Source organism: Pelodiscus sinensis, chromosome 3 (assembly GCF_049634645.1).
Source record: "Pelodiscus sinensis isolate JC-2024 chromosome 3, ASM4963464v1, whole genome shotgun sequence".
NCBI lineage: Eukaryota > Metazoa > Chordata > Testudines > Trionychidae > Pelodiscus > Pelodiscus sinensis.
The window spans coordinates 86575637-86599589 of NC_134713.1; the positions used below are offsets into that span (position 1 = coordinate 86575637).

Below are 23953 nucleotides of genomic sequence, written 5' to 3' on the forward strand. Positions count from 1 at the left end.
TTGGTCCTGCTTTGGGCAGGGGGGTGGACTTGATGACCTCCTGAGGTCTCTTCCAACTCTATGATTCTATGACATGTGGTAGCATGGCAAAAGTTTTGCGAAGGAAGTCCCTGGAAGGGTATAGACTGTAGCAAGTTATGCTTGTAAGCACCTCATGTACAGTCTGGCCAGTCCCACCTCATATGTGGTTGCCACCACATGACCCGGAATTCTGAGATATTCACACACTGAGGTAATTGGCATTATGCGGGTTGTGGCTACAATGTCTGAGGGGGCCTCAAACCTGTGTCTGGCCAGTGTTGTCATGGCTGATGTGAAACTGAGGTGCATTCCTATAAATTCTAGAGTGTGTTTAGGCTGGAATGTGGAATTTTGGTAGTTCATGTGAAACCCAAGGTGGAGTAGGAGAGAAATGGTTGTGTTGACCATGTCCTGAGTTTCCTGGAACGACATACCCTTTATGAGGGAGTTGTTAAAGTATGGGAATATTATTACTCCCAGAGGGCAGAATGTATCATCACTATGTCCAGAGTCTTCAAAAAAACTCTGAGTGCTTATAAGAGTCTGAATGGGAGGATGCAATACTGATAGTGTTGTTTGCCCATTATGAAACATAGAAAGCGTCTCTGTGTGAAGGATAGATTATTATGTGGAAATATTCATCCAGAAGGTTGAGGGATGAGAGTCAATCCCTGTGATCCATTCAGGTATAATTGTTGCTAGCGTGACCATCTTGAACTCTCTGTATGTTATGTACTTGTTGAGTTTCCTTAGGTATAAAATGGGTCTCCATCCTCCACTTTTCTTCTGTTAGGAAGAATGCTCTCTCTTCCAAAGCTGATGGCACTGACTCTATTACTCCTATTTGCAGGAGGTGTTGAATTTCCTGTAAGAGCAGGACCTTGTGGGAGGGGAGTCTCTTCATCAGTCACATTCAACCATGCAGATGTAGATTAGTGCTAAACTCATCCCTGGAACTTCATTCCCCCAAACACTTAACCTTGCCCTGCAACAGCAGCTAGAATCTGGCTTGCTCATGTCTCATATCTGATATGTATAAGTAGCAGCAGCCAGTGGGATCTATGGGCACTATTCCTTGCAATGGTACATGGATGTAATACTTCGCACTTGATCAAGGCAAAAAATAATGACTAGACTCTAATCAGCATTCCTGTGTATAACACCCTTATTTCAGCACAAGCAGTAGTTTTTCTCAAGGCTAGGAAATAGACCATATGTCATACAAACACATTTCTGAAGATACTGTCCTGTTCTCCAGAGCATCAACTTTCATTTTTTGTGTTTTTTTAACTAAATCTCTGTCATGGTTGTAACAAAAATATCACAAATATGAACAAAGTGTAATTGATGTAGAGATGCCTACTTGAGTCTGCAGAGGCTCTGGAAAGGTGAACGGCTGTGAGGTGTAAACCACCCTATTTCAGCTCACTGGAGTGTTAACTTGGACAGACAACCATTGTTAAGTTTTATGTCAACATTGTTAACTTTCCTTTTTCATGTAACAAAGGACAGATCTGCACAACTCACTGTGAGTGACTTCTCATTTTGGTGCTATGAATTGATGGTGTTTAGGGAATGCCTCCCCAAACAAAAAGGTGAAAGAACCAAACCCAAGAAGACAAGCAGAGCTCACTAATATATTAGGCTCTGCCAATGGGGAGCCAACCTCAAGAAGCACACACAATCATGTTAAAATCATTTTGGTACATGGATGGAATATATTTTATGGATACAGTTTCTAGAAGCATCACCATCTTTTTTTCCCTCCCAGCTGAACTCCAGCTCTCTCTCAGTAGTTTATAGTTAAATAGACAATGTGGTTTCTTCCTATCTAAATTACCACAATGCAAAATATATTTAATTTGATTCTATAACAAACCAATGTACCTCGATTTAACTTGTGAATTGTAATGGTTAACAGAAACTTCTGAGAAAATAGTTAAGTTTCAGAAATTGCTAGGCAACAGTATCCTGCCTGTGAGCAGTCAGTTAGAACTTCAATTACATAATGCATCTATGAGGTACTCTACTGGTTAAGTGAATTCAGATTCAGTTTCCTGCAGTGCATTTGTATATGTACTGTTTGTCTGAAACTGGTCTGAACCAGAACACTGTAGTTCTCCTAAAGTTAAATTAATCTCTCTCCATAAAAGAAACTACTTTCTAATTCTCCTCCAAACTCTACCATTACTCAGACAGCTTTTGTGTCTAAAGTGTCTTGGCATGAACTAGGGAACATAAATGCCACAAGCCTTTATATCTGATAGCTTTTATTATGAAAATCTGAATGAGTTTCCACTGCATTCAAAGGATAATAGCAAAGTCTCACTGTGATTAATTTAAAACCTGAAAATTCACATGGATAATAACCAAAATAATAAGCCTAATGGGCAAAGTGTCCAACTTATAATTCACAAGCTATTGAATACAAATCTTATTAAGGCCACATTTTTAACTGGTCTTTATACAGGGTTTTTTCCTGACTGTCAACTGGGTCACCACTTAATTATCTTTATCAGAAGTTCTTAAAATGGTAGACAAAGGACAGAAGCAGGGAAAGGCGGCCAGATCATGGAAGAGAAATGCAGCTGAGGAAGATAATTTTGTCCAGCGTTTTGAGCAGGGTACCAGGAAAATAAAAGTAGCTGGTAGCTGGAGTGAGAGAGGAAAGAAGCAAGATAATTTGATGATAAGATTGAGGAGTATGTAAACGGTGTGGGGCTGGGCAGAGGAGGGAAGTGGAATCCAAAAAGGGCAAGTCCTTTGGGAAGGAGGTGCTCCCCACTCCACAAGATGAAGGAAAAAAATCGACATATAAGGAGGGGAAAGCTGAAGCTCAGGGAACAATGGCTGAGGGGTTGCAAGAGTAAAAGGTGCTAAGCAGAGAAATGGGGTTGGGAACAGGATCTGAAAAGGTCGATTGTGGGGAGGGACTGTAGGCTTCTGGAGGCAGAAAAAGAAGGAAACTTTGGGAGTAGGGGCTGATAAGGTATATGTGGAGAGTGCTGAGCGATGGGATTGCTGCTCTAGGAACTTCATAAACTCTACATGGCTGTATTTCCAGTCTTGCGCAGGTCCTGAACTATGCTGGGAACCTAAAGCTCAGGCCTTGCACAGTTCCTTAGCCAGTGAGGAGAGATTGGCAGTGGGGTCTTAGCAGCAACAGAGGAGCAAATGTTACTGGAAGATGCTTTTCATTTACAATAGAAAAACAAAAAGTTGGAAGATGAGGTGATCCATGAAATTCTAAATAAAAAAGAAGTTTCAATGAAAATCCATGAGAAGATTATCTACACTAAAAATGTTTATCATCAAAACTGCTCCTGAAAATTAGACAAAAGTCTATCTATTAATTGTAAGTTTGCATGCTACAGGCAATGGAAAATGTAAATTAAAAGCATAAATCATTACAAGTAAATTTTATTTTTAATATTATTTTGCTTTGAATAACCTATGGTAATGTTAATACTACAGATAAAGAAATCTCATTTCTAATATGACATTGCCCCTAAACAAGAAGAGGACAGTGTGCATCAAGCACTTCCCCCTTACTGTTTTAACTCAGATTACATTTCTGAATATATAATTGAACACTTAAGATAAAAGAAAAGTAACAAGGTACCTCGCTGCAGTGTAAACAGATGGAATTTACATAATTTATTTCCTCATGCAAATAATGACCTAAGTCATTTGAAGTTTCATCATAAATTATATTTCAAATTCCCACTAACAGAAGAGACACACAATATATTATTAGCTAGTGCTTCAACCTCTAGGTCTCTAACTCTCAGATGTGATAATTCATGCAAATGAATAATCTCTTATGATATTATTATTCACATGTCCCTTCCTATCAAAACAGAAAACACATGGAAAAATATCTAGCACCTGCCTGAACAGAGTAGCTTCTTGAAAAGTTTGAAACACTATAGATTTACCCAATGAACATAACTATGTCCTTTGGGTAAATCCCGACAGCTCAAGTTTCTGCCATAATGAGGAGATGGGTGATGTTTCTGCCTGCATCTCAAGAACCTCATTTTTCAATCCAGTGAATAAAGATGTCTGATTACCAGAAGAGCTCATCCTAAGAGAAAAGGCTTTCCTCCTTCATATACCCTAATTATTGAAAAGGTATGTTCTGACATAACAAGCCAGGTTTAACCTTCTAAAAATGTTTAGACTAATTTTACATGGAGAACTACAGATCCAAGATGTCATGAAGATGTTTTCACGTTTTCATAGGGTGCTCATGTGTTTATCTTTCAACAGCTACACGAGTTTAGAGTGACAAGACTTGGCTATTGTAATTCCCTTTTAACAGGGCTTTCATCAGTGTTCTCACCTCGTTAATACTAAGTCCAAATGAACTGCCTGTTGACTAGCTGAGATCATGTTATGCACTGTAAAAGAGTCTCGATTAGCTCACCACCAACAAGGCTAATGTCACCTGTGTTTATTGGCCATACGGGACAGTCCTGTAGCCCCAGGCACAACCCTCCCTGTTCACAGTCCCTTTTTTATATCAATGCACGCCCAAGGCTGCCTCTCTGGCCAACGGAGTAGGGGGGTTTGGGCCCATCCCCTCTCCGAACCCCGGCCCAGGGCCCTGAAGGCAGGGACTCACGGTCCCTCCCTAGCGGATGGGGGAAGTACCCCAAAACACACCCGCTCACGGGCTCCACAACCCCGCCCTGGGCCGCTTCCTACTCTGCCCTTCCTAAGGGCCGGTCTCCTCCACGTATCCCGGCCTCACCTCTCTTTCCTCCTGCTCCCTGACTCTCCATTTCTCTCTCCTCCCCCCCTCCGCGGTGCCAGACCCAGGTTTAAATCCCCCTCCGGCCCTGTCCCCGCACGTCATCTCCTCGGCGCCGCCCAGCAATGCCCCTTTCCCCTGTGACGTCACACGCCGGTGCCTCTCTAGCCCCTCCTCTTTGGGCCTCGCCCAGAGGCGCTCCTTGCCCCGCGTCGTTCGCCGCGCCGAGCCCCGACCCGGCAGCGCGGCCCGCCACCCCGGCGGCGCGCCGGCTCTCCACCCCCGAGCGTGTCCATCCGCCGTCACCCCGGGCACCCTGAGTGCGGGGCGGGAGTGCCCCGTCACATGCACATCTTGCATTTTTTAATGACTGTCCATAAAGAGACAGAGTTACTTTAAATTATTTTGGTGGTCTTAAACTCTTATAACTGGGGAGAAACCTAGATATGTTTCAAAACTTCTTTTTGAACCTGATAGGTATCTACATTATGACACTACCCATAATAGACTTTGCAGATTATTTGGTTTTAATGTAGCAACAACAAAATGCAAAACTTGCTCCCCAGGACATCTATCTTAGCTTATTCACTCTTGGATTGCATCATGGTATTACAGAATTTTACTATTCAGGAACTTTCAGCTTTAACGCCCCATATTTTTTAAAATAACATCAAATTTTTCAGAAGTCAACTACTTCAAGAAAAGCCCAACAAGGAAAATAACAGAAAACTAATGGTTGTTGACAATCTACAACCTATACTGGAAAAGGGACTCTCACAAGCCCTAGGAGACAGGCTAATCCTCACCTACAGATAACGGGGGTGAGATCACCAGGAGGACTACACCTTGTATTGATGACATCCCCACATCAGTGCCGAGGTGAATGGTCCTGGCTTAGTGTCCGGTGCTGACTGGGAGGACTTTGCTTTGTACAGGAGCCCTCTTCAGATCAGTCCCGAGGTGACTGGCTCTGATTTGGTGAATGGTGCTGAGGCGAAAGCAACTTCCTCAACATAGGGGATTTTCCCCTTGAATGCACCAGATCTGGTATCAGCAACAATGCTGGTGGAGCAGGTGGGGACTCTAAGACACTGAATGTCCAAAAATTAGTTCAATGAGGTCCCAGGAAGACTCATAATTTTTGGAGGTGGACAGCATATCCACATCCCCCATCTGAATCCCATGATGGAGAGAGTACACTGGTATCGGACTTGATGGAATCGGTTGTGGCACAGGAGTCAGCAGTGCCAGAAAGGCATGTTGTTTTGAATGGTGCTTCAATTCAGGACGAGACCCTTTAACTTTCTTCGGCTTTGAAGTAGGGGACCTACCCCTTTTCTGCCTCTGCCACTTCTTCTGTACCAGAGAATGGGAGCAGTGCCAAGAAGTAGTCTTCTACACTGGCGATCGTCAGTGCCGGGAGGACTTCTCCGACTCCTTACACAGAGCCAGAGCACTCCACAAAGATGACAGTGTGCTGCGTAGCGTGGCAGACCAGTCCAGTCCCAAAGTCTGCAGTATTGAACAAGGATCCAGGGAAACCTCCATCAGGATATTTTGGAGGCAAAACTCTTTATCCCTGCATGTTTTCGAAATGAAGGCCCTGCAGATGTTGCACTTATGTGCTACATGGGCCACTCCCAAACATTTAAGGCAGAAGTCATGTAAATCACCTGTAGAAATAAACGTTGTGCACTCTTTGCACTACTTAAAGCTGTAGAGTCAAGGGGTGCCCCAACCCCAGAGCGGGAGAAACACAAGGAACACTGGCAGAGAACTTATCAACTTCTAATTACTGAACTTAAGAACTATCTATAAACAATGGTTAGGGAATGAATGCTCATTTCAGGCAAGAGGTGCTAGCTCCAACAACCGTCACTGGCAGTATGAAGGAACTGAGGGAGGGGATGGTGATGCCACTCTAGGGGTCTTCCCAGCCAACCTATGGTATCCTGTTAGGGACAAGCTTTTCAACAACTGTGCATGCAGCATGCACACACCTGACTTGGAATGTACATGAGCAATCATTTGAAGAACAATAACAATTATTAAAAGCTGTTAAAAGTAATCTAGTTTGTATATAGTATTATTTTGCAGAATGAAGCTGAAGACACAGACACTAAAGGGTCTAGCCCAGACGAGGCAATAGTGAGAAGGAATTCAAGCAACAGTCATTCCTCACAACCCTTTAACCTGTCAGTTGAGTGCATATGGTGAGCCAGGGAGCATGCATGCACCAGTGGTTTCAAATACTGGTTTCAAATGCTCCTGCACTGAGCACATGATGCATAACTCACAGTTTAATACCACAGAGACCATCTTTCAAATAAGAATGACTCCTTTTCAAATTAAAATGAATCTGAAGAGGAGGAGATAGAGATAGCTGTTTTTAAATCCATGTTTCTTTGACTTCCCCTTAGATTATACTTTTGACTGGTTTTGTCATGAAAAACTAGTCCCATTTTTTGGTTTATTATTATCTTCTTGCCATTACTAACATAGGATATGTCTACACATCACAGTTAATTCGAAATAACAGCCGTTATTTAAAATTAACTTTAATAGCATCTACTCAGGCAAACCGCTATTTTGAAATAAATTCGAAATAGCGGAGAGCTTATTTCAAATTTGGTAAACCTCATTCTACAAGGAATAACGCCAAATTCGAAATAGCTAAATCAAAATAAGCGCTGTCTAGATGCTTATTTTGAAATAGGGGGCCTCCAGCCCTTCCCAGGGTGCCCTGGTGGCCACTCTAGGCCAAACCAGGAAAACTCTTCTCCTCCCCCCCCCCCAAACCCCAGAGCCCTTAAAGGGATAGAGTCTGTTTGGCCACAGCACCTGTGCCAGCTCCAGGTCTGCCAGCCCAGAGCCCACAGGTGCTGCCCCTGACCCAGCTGCCAGCATGAGCCCGCCAGCCAGCCCTCCACCGCTCCCCAGGAGCAGTCTGGCAGCTCCAAGGAGCCTGTCAGAGGCCGGAAAAGGTGGGCGCCATCCTGGTGCAGTGCGGCGATCATGGACCTCATTGAGGTTTGGGGGAATCCTCCAACGTCCATGATCTCTGCACTATGCGCAGGAATGCAGCCATCTACAGATGGATGGCTGACAGCCTGGCCACCAAAGGCCACATGAGCACCCAGGAGCAGGTGCGCATGAAGATAAAGGAGCTGAAACCGGCCTATGCCAGGGCCACAGGGGGAAGCTCCCAATCAGGGGCAGACCCAGACCCCTTCAGCTACTTTGAGGCCCTGGACCGCATCTCGGGGGGCCAGACAGTCTGTGCCCCCAGGTGGTCATCGACCCTGGGGCAGAGGGCCCTGACTAGGGCACAGAGGAGAAGGATGATGAGGGCCAGGAGTCACAGGAGCCTGGAAGGAGCGTGGCACTCACCCTGGACCCTCGAGGCATACCAGCAGCACTATCACTGCTGTCTTCCGAAGCCAGGGAGGCCTCGACATGTGAGTGCCATCACTGGCCCCTTATGCGGGGTTGGGAGGGGGGAGGAGAGGGAGGCCAGGGACCACGCATGTGGGCCTTGCTAAGAACGGATCATGCAGCAACCTGTGCATGTGCTGTGCCAGCCGGGGCACATGGCCCGTTACCCACACACATGTATGTATGAAGGCACTTGACATGCTCTGTACCCCAGGGAGGGACACACTGCACAATGCCCTCCCTCCACAAGCCCCCTCTACTCAGAGGCAGGACACATCCTCCCCCCCCCCACACACCTGCACTATATACAGCACAGGGGCATAGGTACAGTCCCAGGCGAGCTCACACTCCTGGGTATAGCAAGACATGATGGTGCGGAGACCTTCTGTCCTCACCTTGCAGAGGGGGGCTAGGCTTCACCCACTGTGTCCACAGGGATAACTGACCACCGCTCTAGTTTCTCCACAGCTGCACCAGCTGTAAGTGCAGGGCACACCAACCTGCCCAGGACAACCTCCCGCACCCGGGCCAGCAGGCGCAACCAGAACCAGGAGGGATACCAACGGCAGCACCTGGGGTTACTGCAAAGGTAAGTCCACATTCAGGAGACTGGGTGCAGGAAGACCTCCAGCTGCGGCGGGAGAGCTTGCGGGAGCTGCATGACCAGGGTAGTGCCATCTGCAACCACCTGCAGACCATGGTGCAGAGATTGCTGCCTGCTGCCACTCCAGCCTGTGCTGCCACTACAGCTATCACGCCTCCTCCCACTCCTGCTCCCTCTCCCGCTTCTTTCTCCCCCCCAAGGACGCCGAGGCCTCTGCACCCACAATCTCCAGTACTTGCTGCCAGGCTTGCAGCAAGACATCCAAAATGAACACCAGAGTGCCCTGAGGCAGCTCTGGCTCCATGGTGCCCAGTGCTGGTGTCCTGAGTCAGGGAAACAAAGCAATCAGAGAAAAAAAATGCTTTGCTGTCCCTCAGCAAGGTAGGCAAGCAAGCAGGAAAACCTGAGAACCGGCTGTCCAGAGGGGTCCCTTTAAGCACAAGCCTCAGATAGCCTCAGACAGCAGCCACACAAAGCAACTACTGACCTGGTGCCCTGCTGGAACCAGTTTCAGCTGCCCTTAAATGCGATTCCACGTCCAATCGGTGTAGACACACTATTTCGAAATATCAAAACACTATTTCTAAATGCATTTTATGTGTAGACGCGTTATTTTGAAATAACTTATTCTGAATTAACTATTTTGAAATAAGATATTTCGAAATAACGCTGTAGTGTAAACATACCCAGGGTGACTGCTGGAGATCATAAGGAATACAATTCCTAGGCCCTAAACACTTTTTGTACATGAGAAGCCCTAACAATGTAGAACAGCAACTGCCTCTTATCCCATTGCCATCAGCATCCAAACCATGCTGAAAAAAAAGGGAGGGGGCACTGTGATGCATGGAAAGGGAAGAAAAGATTTCTAAACACTTTCTGCACTACTGGGGACTAACACTACACAACTCTTTGTAAATTTGCCTTGCTAAAATTCATATGTTTCTTTAGAAGTGATTGTTATTGCTTCTGTTTGCTCTAGATGACTTCTGTTATGATTCTAATAATAGTCTCTGGATAAAGAACAATGTTTGGTCTATAGCCAGGACCATCACAACGTTCTCGTATTATTAAACATTCCTGAAACATCTCAGGTTTATATATGGTTGCATGGGGCAGCAAATGAAGTAAAAATTTTAAATGAATCAACATGTTCCATAGAATCTCTATGGAAAGTAATTCCATGCTCTAATAAGAATATAACAATAGGGATCTATTATCAACCACCTGACCAGGACAGTGATAGTGACTATGAAATGCTAAGGGAGATTAGAGAGGCTATCAAAATAAGGACTATATAATAGTGGAGGATTTCAATTATCCCCATATTGACTGGGTACGTTGCCTCAGAACGAAATGCAGAGATCAAATTTTCTTGATACCTTAAATGACTGCTTCTTGGAAAAGCTGGTACAGAAACGCACAAGGGGAGAGGCAATTATCGATTTAGTCCTGAGTGGAGTGCAGGATCTGGTCAAGAGGTAAATATAACGGGACTGCTTGGAAATAGTGACCATAATATAACAACATTTAACATTCCTGTGGTGGGAAGAACAGCTCAGCATCCGAACACTGTGGCATTTAATTTCAGAAAGGGGAACTATGCAAAAATGAGGACCCCCAACATCCTCGGATCCCTTCTTCCTGAGGACAGGCTGCGGTGGGGGTCGGGCAAGTCTCTCTTTGCCCCAAGGGGCCGTACTGCTCCTTCTTATAAGCTCTCTGCTCCTCTCCCTTTTCACAGGGTGCTAATGCCTAGGGTTGCCAGGTGTCCGGTACTGACCTGGACACTCCAGTATTTTCGCCTCCTGTCTGTTAAAAAAATTCAGAAAATACCGGACACCTGATATGTCCAGTATTTTCTGATTTTTCTTCCTGGCCAGGAGGTAAAAATACTGGACAACTGGCAACCCTACAAACACTCAGCCCCCGGCCTTCCTCCCCACCCCAGTCCTACAGACCCCCTGCTTACCAGGTTCCTGCGTTTTGGCTTGAACAAGAACAGAAAATGGCTGCCGGCAAAAAGCCTAAAGACCAAAGGGAAACAATGCCTCCCCTGGGTCTTAGTGCTCAACCGCTCCCCTGTTCCTGTACTCGTTCTGAAAAGGGCCATGCTGTTTTAATGCTGTTTTATTTTTTTATTTTAATTTTTTTCCTTAAGTCTCAGAGGTATTGTTAGCTGATTGTAATTGATTTGAAGATTGATTAGGTATAGCTGTAAACCACTTGAGTTTTAGATGTGGCACAAGTTCTCCCTTCTATATTTGGTACTTAGTTTATATTTCCTTAACTATTTGTGTTAATTGTTTTTCATGCATTCAAACCACAATTAGAAAGTAGCCTATTTCTATAAGAACAATAAGGTAGAGATTTAAGGTACATTTCCCACTCTTGAAAAAGAGCTTTGTGTGAGCTGGAAATCTTGTCTCTGTCACCAATAGAAGTTGGTCCAATAAAAAATACTACCTCACCGCCTTGTCTCTTTAAAAGCATGTCTGTATTAGGAAAATTATTTTGAAATAATAACTCCCCGTCTTCATCAGCAACCTCCAGCGCAAGGCCAAGCAGGCCACCAAGCTCCTCCAGGGAGACCCCGAGGAAATTTGTCAGGACAGGTCAGCCTCCAGGTACTGGCCCCCAGTCGGCGGGGGGAGGGGGAGAACGAGGCGGGGATGTCCAGGGCTGTGGGTTGGGAGTGAGGGGCACTGGCAGGGCTGTGGGTCAGGAGTGAGGGGCACTAGCAGATGGGGGGCAGGGATGGGCTGGCTGTGGGAGCTGTTGGTCAGAAGTGAGGGGTGCTTGTCCATAGGAAGCGCCTGGAGAGGGCCAAGCCCTCAATTGGATTGAGCTCTCAAACAGATTATGTTCCGGTACAACAATTGATGCATTACAGCAACATCTACTAAATTCAGAAATTCTACGTTGGCAAGCTATGTTGGAACGTTTACTGGCAATCATTAATTTCCTAGCCAAACAGTGCCTCGCATTCCGTGGATCCTCGGACATTTTATATGAGAATAACAATGGAAATTTCTTGAAATGGGTTGAATTATTGGCAAAATTTGATAGTGTTATGGGTGAGCATGTACGAAGAATGAAAAATGTAGAGATTCACACCCATTATTTGGGAAAAATACACAAAATGATTTAATACAATTAATTTCTAATGGAGTGCATAATGAAATTTTATCGGATTTGAAACACGCCAAATATTACTCAATTATAGTTGATTGTACTCAAGATCTGAGCAAAACTGAACAAATCAGGAGAGATTTACGATGCACTATTCAAAATAAGCCAGGACTTGTCATATGATCCTTCATTTCGACATGAAGCTGAAACATTGGCTCAAAAAATGATGCAATTTCAATTTTCATGTTGCAAAGTGATTTAGCATAATATTCTAAATCAAATTAATTTGGCCAACAAAGTTATGCAGAACATAACTATTAGAACGGTATTTTTTAAAAGTATTCCAGCATTTTATTCAAAATCGCCTTTGCTTCGGATATGTCTAATAGACATATCCGAAGCAAAGGCGATTTTGAATAAAATGCTGGAATATTTTTAAAAATACCGTTCCGATGAAGAATTTGAAGAAACTGTCAAAGAACCAACAATAATAGCAGAAGATCTTGATTTTGAACCGACGTTTGCACCTCAACAATTAGTCCTCAAAAAAAACCAAGACAGTCATGTTATGAGGCTCATGATGATCCTATTCTTGATCCAAAAGAAAGGTTTAAAGGTGAGTGTTTCTATTGTATTTTGGATGTAGCTATAACTTCCATTGAAGACAGATTTGATCAGTTACATGGTCTTTGTGAAATTTTTGAATTATACGATATTGGAAATATTAAATATCAGTTTTTTAAAGTCCTCATGAAGCACTGTCAGGACCTACATTTAGTGCTCAGTAGTGATAACGCTGCTGACACTGATGGAGTAGAATTGTATGATGAATTAATAGTTTTATCTGACGTAGTAAGTCCTAAAACGTCTCTAAAAGTATTAGAATTCATAGCAAGAAATGATTTTTTCACTCCAAACACTGCTAGAGCATTACGCATTCTTTTAACATTACCAGTAATGTTTGTAATTGTGATTTTTGTTAATATTAAATTGTTTTATTTCACTAACTACAAATTTTCTCTTTTCTTTTTTTAAAAATTTTAAAGTCAAAAAAACAAAACAATAAAAAAACCATCGCAAAGTGCAAATGTGTGTAAAAGCCAACAAAAAAAGGGGGGGGGGGTGAGAGCGGCCCAAAATTTTTTTGCTTGGGGCAGCAAAAAACCTAGAGCTGGCCCTGGTGAAAGCCTTCTATGATCCAAAGGAGTCCGTGGGTAGCCCTGAGTGACATTGAGGGATCATCGAGTGTTCCTCCTGGGCAGCAGAGTGCTTGCTAATCAGTTACAGGTCCTAGGTCACAGCTCTTCTTCCATCCGATACCGTAATATTCAACTTACCTGTTTGTTAGGGGAACTTTCCTATCTTCTTTTCTTCTATTTTGAGCGGTGTTGGATTTCTAACTGGTGTACTGGGGTTTTTACTGTTGTTTTGTATAGTTATATGCTGTGTACTGTTCCAAATTCTTTTAATAGATTTGTTAAAGATACCTGAGTTGTGTTTTCATTGGGCAATTATCCACTGGTGACAGATACAGTGTTGGGACCCCTGCTCTTCTGGTGTCAGGAACAAACTCCAACCAGATCCTAGTTTTAAATTTAATCATTACTGAGTTTCTGGGTAACACCTCAGCATGCACGAAAGCATGTTGGGACCATGAGCACTGAGCTTGAGGAAGGCGCTCTATCAGTGCCACTGAATGCCGTGCTGATGAGGGTGATAAAGTTGGTGTTGGTGTCGGTGAGAAAGTTGGTTCTGGGCTATCAGCTCTGGGCGGTGTTCAGTTCGACTTGGAATGGGTCTTAGCACAAGAGGTTTACTCAGTGCTGATGGTGCAGGCACGATGGAAGACTGATCCAGCTCACGTGACTTCGTCGGTGCTAGCACTGTGGCAGGCACCGATACTAATGATCCTGAGGTAATCTCTGAGGAGAGATATGAGGTCCATCTACAGCCGAGGGCAGCAATGAACGAACTGAAGGGGGGTCAGGCCACACGTGAAGCACAAGGCGAAAACAGAACGAGGTGTCTCATGAACGTGCATGTGCACATGCACAGCTCTACCAGCTACCATGGAAAATTCCGACCTGCGGCACCAGGGCAGCCTGACACCTACAATGGAGCACCCCAGGGACACTACTCAAAGAAGAACTTACACTATGTAAGTTATGAAATTAGTTTGCTTAGTCTAAATTCTGAGCATTCTCACCAAGTTGAATATTCATGAATGACCAATCAAGAACTATTTGCTGAAAAAAAATTACCAATATTTTCTCATCATTAATACATCTGAGGATATTGCAAACAGCTCACAGATAACCAAACAGGCAAATTCCACATGAGGAATTATTCATTATAAATTTTTCACCAAGTTCTAGTATACTATAAAATCTTAAAATGATTTCTGTATATACTTTAAACCCACAACGGACTACAGGTTATGACTCCCTAAATTGGGACTCTCTAGTCCGGCAACATCTGTGGACTGGCAGGAGTCCTGTGGATGGGGCTTGGGCAGTGCAGGGAGTCCAGCAGCACAAGGGGCACAGGTGGTGTGGGGAGCTCCAGTGATTTGTATAGAGCTGCTCTCTGTAGCAATGCGCTACTTAGGGAGAAGTTAGGGTTCTGCTGGTAGAACATCGCTACAGGGAGCAGCTCTGTACAAGACACTGGTGGTGCAGCCAGGTGCATGACATGGGCTCAGGCGATCTGGGGAGTCCCATGTAGCAAGGGGGAGCCCTGAGGCAGGGGGTTCTGGTGGCATAAGGAGTCCTGCAGCAGGGGCTCAGGTGATGCAGTCAGGAGCACGGCAGGGGCTTAGGCAGTGCAGGAAGCTCCATGGAGTGGCTAGGAGCCCTGTGGCAGGGGACTCAGGTGGCATAGCTGGGAGTCCCAGGGCTGAGGGGTCCAACTAGGGCTGGCAGCACAGCTGGGTGAAGGCAGTGGGTGTTGCTGGGGCGAGAAGCAGTCGGCGGATACCCAGAAGGCCAGTGACAGGGGACCTCCCCTGGTCCAGCAAATTTCCTTATTCAGTACCAGCCAAGTCCCAAGAGTGCTGGACCACAGAGATCCAACCTGTACTCACTTAACATACATTCCACACTGATTTTCAATGAAGGAATCAACTGCTATAAACTCTATTTCATATACCAGTAGGCTCTGCAAACAGACACAAATCAAGAACACAATACACAAGAAATCCTGTAACTAAAATATATTGTTTTACCCCAGCTGCCAGACAAGATTATGTATATATGTCCCATGTATCACCACCTAAAATTAATCACAAGGTTAATCTTGAAGTTTGAATAAGAAATAAATTCTAAACAGAGTTCTTCAGAATTGCTGGTATACAAAGCCACACAATTAAAAATAAATTAACTCATTTGGCCACAAATGGTTCCAATAATATAAATTCCAGATTATTCATAAGATTTCATTCTGAGAAAAGAATGAAAATAAACTGCATGTTTATTTGGCATCTGAAACGTTAATATATGTAGTACCTTGTCTAACATCAGTTTTCCTAGTAGCTTCTGAAAGATAGCACCTTGGCAAGGGGTACGATGAAAACATTGGCCAGGGATATGGATCAGTGCCCTAGAAAAAAAACCCCATAAACTCATATTAGAAGATAAATTAATAGCAGTTTACACAACTCATATGTAATACACTCTCTTACTGGGTATTGTTCATTGTCCCATGTAGCCCTCAGACCACTTATAGAGAGAAAGAATGAGTTTGCTCTATGACTTTAACAGAGCACCAGCCTGTTACAAGCTGTTTACAAGCAGTAAAGCAAGGCTCATACACTAAGCTCCAGAGGTCCCAGGTTCAATTCTGCCTCTCAACACTATATATGCACATAGTGAAGCTTGCTTATTGTATATTTAATCTGCAACAGATTTGCCAAAATTATTGACACTACAATTTACCAATATGATTTTCTACAATTAAAATAACAAATATGTAATTCAGTAAGTATTTGAGCCAGAAGATTTTACCAACTTGCTCTGGTAACTATTGTTAAGAACTTTGATTTTACTATTTTGTTCACTGAAAGGGAAATTGTAGCTTTTAAAAGAAATACTGTATTTCCAATTTATTTTATTGATCTAGTTGCCTTTTCTGTGCTGACAGTAATTTCCATCTTCTCCTTACAAGAATGACAATCAGTAGAAAATCATAGCACTTAACCAAAGAACCTACTTAATAAACACTGCACTGTGACAATACTGATGAGAGCTACAGGTATTTGATAGTGCCGATGAAATGTAAACAGGCATATATTTGACATGGCAGTTTCATCCAGGCCAGTGGGGTCACACTAGCAGGGCAAATTCCATACCTACCCATGGCGTGCAGTTTGTGGGGAACATACTCTCATGCCCCTACCAAACTATTCCTGTAGGTAAAACCATCTAATAAAAAGAAGACATTACAGATACAAATCCATTAAAGATCTTTAAAAAAATCATTTCCACAGTTAAAGAAACAGATTTATATTAAAAAAAAACTTTACATGAACATGACATTACCTCAGCACTTAATACCACCCCACCATCTTTGTGATGCAAATCTCTTTTTCTACAATGGAAAGCGTTAACACTCTTTATATGCAGGCAATTGTCTCTTGATACTAAATAACATTTATATTGTGAATTAGCAGTAAGAAAACATAAGTACTAGAACCAACACAAAAACAACTAAAACTTTTCCTTCTAACCTTATTTAGTACTCTTTGAGGCAAAATCCGTTCCATTGGTCCTCCCAAAAGATTTATCCTAACAAGAACATGGTTTCTCTCTACCGATAGTCCATCAATTATAAAATTTCTGAAAAAAAAAACAACCAAACAAATGGAATTTATCTTTGAGTGTTGCTCTCAGAAAATATTCAGGAATGCTAGTAATTCTAGGGGCACTATATAATCAAAGAACTAGATTGTGACTAGGAATATATATTTGTGTAAAGAAAACTCTATAAAATAGATTCCAGGATTGTCACTCTAAGACTCGAAAGGCTGTGAAGTAAGCTTGAATCAACAGCAACAAGCATGGCTGAGACTTCTTTTGGTTGAGAACATCACACCAGGTTTAGTCATCACTGGGATCTGTAGATTGTGTCTAAGTTCACAGACATTTTGACTTTATGAATTATATCTATGTGACTTCAAAGCAGCCATCTATTTCATGCCAAGCATCTTAAATCATTGAATTATCAGGGGTAATTAGATCAATCGCCACCTTAAAGCTAATTTGCATGCAAGAATTTCATTGGCTGTAGGAGACTAAGCAGACGGTGAATTATCTGTCACAACTGCCATATGTAACACACCCACACAACAACAAAACCAGCACACACAATAATCCCAAATCCTCTTGACAACATACACCCCTCACTTGCAACCCACACAAACGAACACAAATTTCCCAGCATAGCCCTCCAGAGACAAAACAACACATCCAGCACATGTAATACAGGCAGTCCCCGGGTTACGTACAAGATAGGGACTGTAGGTTTGTTCTTAAGTTGAATCTGTATGTAAGTCGGAACTGGCATCAGCCGCTGCTGAAACTGATCAGTTTCAACAGCGGCTGAATCTGGACGCCAGTTCTGACTTACATACGGATTCAACTTAAGAAACCCAGGCGTCCCCAAGTCAGCTGCTGCTGAAACTGATCAGCAGCTGATTCCAGGAGGCCCGGGGAAGAGCAACTCTGCCTCGGGCTTCCTGTAGTCAGCCCCTGGTCAGTTTCAGCAGCGGCTGACTTGGGGACGCCTGGGGCAGAGCAGCTGGGGTGCTGCTGAGTTGCTCCAGTAGCGCCGCTCCTCGGCGCTACTGGAGCAACCCAGCAGCACCCCAGCTGCTCTGCCCCAGGCGTCCTGATTCAGCCACTGCTGAAACTGACCAGCAGCGGCTGAATCAGGACGCCTGGGGCAGAGCAGCTGGGGTGCTGCCGGGTTGGTACAGTAGCGCCGAGAAGCGGCGCTGCGGGACCAACCCGGCAGCGCCCCAGCTGCTCTACCCCAGGCGTAGGCAAGAAAAGCCTGGTCTGCTGGGGGGAGGGGCACTAGGTGCACTCCCCCCCCCCCCCCAGCAGACCAGGGAGACGCGGGTGGCGGGACTGCCCGCGTCCTCCACGGCTTTGCTCCGTCTCCATCACGGCTTTTGCTCCGCTGCGGGCGTGCTCCGTGGCTTTGCTCCGCGTCTCCCTGATCTGCTGGGGGGGGGGGGGGGCTCCCCCCCCAGCAGACCAGGGAGACGCGGAGCAGCTTTACTCGCCCCGGAGGATGAGGGCGGCAGGACTGCAGTGCATCTGGGCGTCCCGCCGCTCCAGTCCTCCGGGGCGAGAAAAGCCCCGTTCGTAACTGCGGATCCGACATAAGTCGGGTCCGCGTAACTCAGGGACTGCCTGTATCCTCAAATGCACACAGACCTACACTGCAATGTATGCAACTCTCTTTCATCACCAACACAAATAAACAGAAGCCTATGAAACAACACACTCTACACTCTTCACACCAGAAACTTGAGTAGCAAAGCCATTTTGACTTTACGAATTACACCCATGCCACAGCATGGGTTTTCAGCTACTATTTGGGTACTAAGAACAATTCTCACATTCCTTAGATCAGGAATGGGCAAAATACGGCTTGCGGGCCAGATCCGGTCTGACAGGATGCCAGATCTGGCACCTGGCTCAGTGGGACTGCTGAGCAGGCTCCCTGCCATTCCTGACACCACACACTGCTCAAAGTGGCTGGCTGTGGGAGCCATGTACTTCTCTGAGTGCCATAAGCTGGGATTGAGGGGTGGAAAGAGGCATTGTGAACTGCCTCCTGCCCCAGCACAATCTCACAGCTTCCTGGGACATGTTTGCGGCAGAGAGAGTGCACAAAGTACTCCCCTTCCCCTCCCCCCACCCACACACCTGGAGCTAATGGCACTCAGAAGCTTCTGGTCCCTGTAGCTGGCTGCTTTGAGTGGCGTGTGGGAATGCAGAAGGCAGGAAGACTGTTTGAGGGATCTGCTGAGCTTCTGGCCAAGAGCAGCTTAGGTAAGGGCCTCCCAGACACAGTATGTACTAGTCATCCCACCTTCTCCTTTCGTCTGATCCCTGCCTCCTGTACCATTGTCCAAGGTCACAACCCAAAATCTCTTAATTCCTGCTCCTTCACCCATACCTCCTCCCAGACCCTGCACCTAATTCCCTGCGTCAGGTCACAACTCAAACCCCCGCATCCCTACCCCATGTCACGACCCTCTCCTACAACCTGCATCCCCCTCACACACTCCTCCTCCAGGTCAGACTCCTTTCCAAAACTCAACCCCCTTCCTAGACCCTACACCCTAATCTCCTGCCCTAGGTCACAGCCCAAACTCCTGCAGACCCTCCTCCACTAGGTCAGAACCCCCTCACAGATCCTGTACCCCCTCCTATGCACTTCCTTCAAATCAGAATCCTCTCTTGCTTTCATGCCTGTATCCCTTGCTGGACCTTGCTTCTCCTCCTGCATCCCAATCCCTTACACCAAATTCCCTTCTACACCCAACCTTCATCCCAGACCCTGCACCCCCTTCATTAATATCATGGAGGAGTGTGGCTCTTTACCATTTACCAATTTTTTGGAGTAGCTTCCATCAAAAACTGTTGCCCACCTGTGCCTAAGATGATTAAAGAAACCTGAGAACTTGGGAATGTAAGAATAAGTGGACTCTGCATGCCTACTTCCTACCTGATGCAGATGAAAAGCCAGCAAGTGAGTTGGGATGAAGAATTTGGGGGTCCCTTAGTTATACTTGCCAACTCAGTGGCTAGAGCACCTAACCCCAAAGAGGGGTTCTAAAATTTGTTGCTTATTTAGATCTGAAGAAAATTACAACTCCAGGAACAAAGAAAAGCTTGGAGGGCATAGTGATTCAGAGTTTACATGCCATCCCTTGTCCAAAGTTTTGCCCAAAGTCACAATCTAGCCCAAAATAAAATTGTTTTAGAAAGAAAAAAAAGACTTTTCACAGATGAAATCTGCAATAAGTACAGTGTGTGGCCATTATTTACACAGATAACAAACCCTGCCTCAAGTGGTATGCACCAGTAAAGGATCTAGACAGGAGACTAACCAGAGCCTCAGTTCTATACTCATCAGATTTGTAAACACTGTGACAAGTTCTTAATGTGCAACTTACTGAGAAATAACTTCTAATTTTTGCAGTGTTTCATCACTTTATGCTGTGTGAGGCTGCACAGTAAGCCTCTCTTTAAGAAGAATGTGGTCTATTCACACAAGATAATTGTACTTTGATAATTAACAATTAGAAGTCATAAGAGAAGGGAGAATGGCTAACGTTACAAAGAGGGAAATTCAAGGTGTATGTAATGTCCTTAATAAAATAACTTGAAAATCACATTTCTATCTGAAAATGCTGCACCAATTATTATTACAAGTAGACTTTAAGATTGTTGTACATTAAATAAACTAGAGCCAACATATTTCCTTTTTCAGATTGTTAATTTTGTATTTTTTATTATTAAAGATCAATCTGGCAAACATGAATATAAGTAATTTCACATATATTAGGCATCTAATTGGTATCAGCTGAAATATTTGTATGAGTAAAGCTATTTAAATATATAAGTATTTGCTGGACTGAGTTTAAATAACATCATATTTATACTGATAATTTCTTACCCAGGTCCTTCAGAAGTTTCTACAATGTTCTCCTTCTGGGCATTTAGAAGCACTTGTGATACTTTATATTGAGACTCCAAAAGTATAAGTGTATCTAGATCACAGCACAGCACACTTAACAGCCTGTATAAGGACACAAACATTGAAATTACAGCATGATTTAGGAATCTATAAATACAGACTAAGGCAGACCAGGATAAGCATATAAGATTTCAAAGTTTAAAAAAATGATTTAAAATATACGTGTTAGATTTACAATTTTGCATAATGGCTTTCAGTACTCCCGCTATAAAAACTGTTACAGCATCTATGTTTTTAAAAATCTAGAAATAACTAGGAGACAAAGCATCCCATTATACCCCTTTAATAATTAGTCTGTTTTCTCAGGGTCATATCACTAGTCACTAAGGATGTTAAGGACTAGTCACTATCCAATGAGTAAATGCTTATCAGATAGTTGAGTTGACTGATCGCTTCCCTCCCGCCCTTGCTGCCTCTATCAGATAGAGGCAGCAAAGGGGGAGAAAGAGGGAATACTTCAAAGTGGCAGTGCCGCACGGAGCCTGGGGTACACCGCCGCAGCGTTTCAAAGCGGCAGTGCCACGCGGAGCTGACTCTGGGCTCCATGCTGTGCTGCCCATTTGAAACGCTGCCACAGTGTTTCAAAGCGGCAGTGCCGCATGGAGCTCATGTGAGCGCTGGTGCTTTGAAATGCGCAAGAGCCCCTTTTGGGGACTCTTGTACATTTCAAAGCTGGCACGCCGCATGCAGCCTAGTGCCAGACGGAAGTCCCCTGGGCTCTTGTGCATTTCAAAGTGGAAGAGCCCACGTGGAGCTTCCCGTGGGCTCTGAGCTGCATGCAGAGTTCCAATTTTGAAATGCAGAAGTGCCCGTTGACTAGTTGAGTAGTCAGTGGAAATTCTATCGACTTCTTGACTAGTAAATTAATCGGTATTTAACATCCTTACTAGATACTAGCTCCCTACAGATTTAAAATTTATATTAAACTGGAAAAAAAATTAACAAACATATGCTGGTCAGCTTGGTCTGCTGACTGTACCTCACCAAAACAAAGATGATGTGGAATTAATAAGACAATCAATGTACTGAAGTGTCAACACTGTCTAAGCTAGTGAAGTAACGGCTAATTAAGTTCCATTGAAAAAGATTCAAGATAAAAATCCCAATTTATATTTTTTTACTGTACGTACTGTTCAGTCAAATTTTATGCAAAGATCAAAGACAACAAAAGATTCTGCATGCAATTAAAACAATGAATCCATTTTTTTATATCAGAACATTTTGGAAGGTAAAAGTAATAACCTCCAGAACACATAGCAGCAAGCCAAGCACAATTTTCTTGTACATCATCGGGCAAAATTAATAATGTTAATGTTGTCTTTCTAGCTTGACATTATCTGATGCACAATCTGAGGTATCATCAAGAAATTGTAATGTTTTCTATATTTTTGCCTAGAAATGAGGTTACTGTAACACACTGGTCACCAACGAGTGGATCGGGATCTACCGGTAGATCTTGGAGCCTCTGACAGGTGATCCTGACTGATTTGGCTGAGAAGCAATCAAGTGCTGGCACTTCAGTTGCCCCTCCACACACTATCCTGCTGCTTCTACTTTCTGCCTTGCAGCTGCCCTCCGGGAGACTCCTGCTTGCTGTGCAGGGTACACTGATGTCAGGGTGTCCCTCCTCCCCCCACTTGTGTACCCTATCTCCACACAGAGAAAAGGGGATGGAGGGAGCTTAGCAATAAAAATCTCTGTCACTCTCACACACTGGGGTTGTGTCTAGACTGCATCCCTTTTTCGTAAAAGGGATGCAAATTAGACATATCACAATTGCAAATGAAGCGGGGATTTAAATCCCCCCCCGCTTCATTAGCATAAAAATGGCTGCCGCTTTTTTCCAGTTCAGAGCTTTGCTGGATAAAATCCCTCATTTTAAGAGGGATAAGGGATCTTTCGGAAAAGGCTTTATTTTACGAAAGATCTGCATCTAGACTGGTGCTTTTTTCCGGCAAAGCTCAAGCCAGAAAAAAGCAGCAGCCATTTTTATGCTAATGAAGCGGGGGGGGGAGGGGGGATTTACGAAAAAGGGATGCAGTCTAGACACAGCCTGGGGGTATGTCTGAAAGAAGCCTGCAGTCTAGACATAGCCTGAGCGTGTCTGTCATTCTCACAAACACACACTGTCCTTCACTCTCATTTCAAGGAGGGCAAAGGTATTTGGGTTTGAGGTAGATCTTACATTGCACTTAAATTGAAAACGTGATCTCGTAGTTAAAAGGGTTGGAGACCACTTCTAAAACATCACATGAAAAAGTGGAAAAATTGCCCTATTTATGGAAAAACAATATATCACTAACATTCTTGCTGCTACTTCCATTCTCTTTTATTGCAGAAATAAAATACATCATGATTTACATCTGATTAGCTTTTCATTTTGCATTCACAAAATATTAACTGTAAACTAGGGAATACATATTATCTGACGTTTGTACTTGTTAGTCAGTGTTCTCAGTATGTTTCTATTGAAAACAGAAAACATTCAAGAGCTATATTCATGATAATTTAATACTTGCATATCCAAGTGATTATAACAAAGAAATACAGAACCAAAATGATGATTTTAACTCAGATCTACTCAGTATACATCTTATTTTAATTGTATTTCCATTTATTTTCTATTAACTGATGCCTATCTGCAAGATCATAGTTTCATTCTTAGCACTTCTCTAAAGCAGAAAAGCAGCAGCAAAGCTGGAGTAAAATATTTCATGTGTTTAAAATAACCAAGATAGAAAAAGAACACTTCAGTTATTATACAAATGCCAGATTTTGATTCAGAATGGATGGTAGTATTCACCAGCTACCATCAACATATATAACTGAGATTTCCAATACAGGAAAATCTACCAGGAGAACAGCAGTCCTAACTGGTCTCTGGTTGGCAGGAGATCTAACTAACCTAACAGGTCTCTGGTTGGCAGGAGAGAGTAACAATCCCCAAAGTGGGGCTGCGCATACACACGTCTGCAGCTGTGCACTCTTAGGTTACCAGCACTGCGCATGCATGAGCTCTCCCCGTTCCTCAGTTCTTACTCTACCCCAAATGATGGCATGAGAAGGCCAGAATCCCGAAGTAGAAGAGAGGGAACACCAACGGGGACATTCATCTTGAAGAACATCAGTTACTATCGAGATGAACAACCTCCTCTTCGATGGAGAGATGTCCCCACGGGTGCTCTACATTAGATGACTACAAAGCTATTTCTGGTAAGAGAGGTAGAGACTTT

The 23953-nt window shown here is 43.9% G+C and overlaps 1 protein-coding gene across 9 annotated transcripts in view; it reads right to left on the minus strand.

Moving 5' to 3' along the window:
- Positions 1-23953, minus strand: part of TBC1D32 (TBC1 domain family member 32) — a 205113-nt gene that overhangs the window by 88873 nt on the left and 92287 nt on the right. For all 9 annotated transcript variants that reach the window (XR_012902655.1, XR_012902654.1, XM_014577943.3 and 6 more), the window contains 3 exons: positions 20640-20762; positions 16672-16780; positions 15452-15545 (listed from right to left, as the gene is read on the minus strand). Coding sequence is in view for 7 of the 9 variants with exons in the window: in XM_014577943.3 (XP_014433429.2) it covers positions 15452-15545; positions 16672-16780; positions 20640-20762 (326 nt within the window). In the remaining 2 variants the exon portion in view is untranslated. The remainder of the gene's footprint in view (positions 1-15451; positions 15546-16671; positions 16781-20639; positions 20763-23953) is intronic.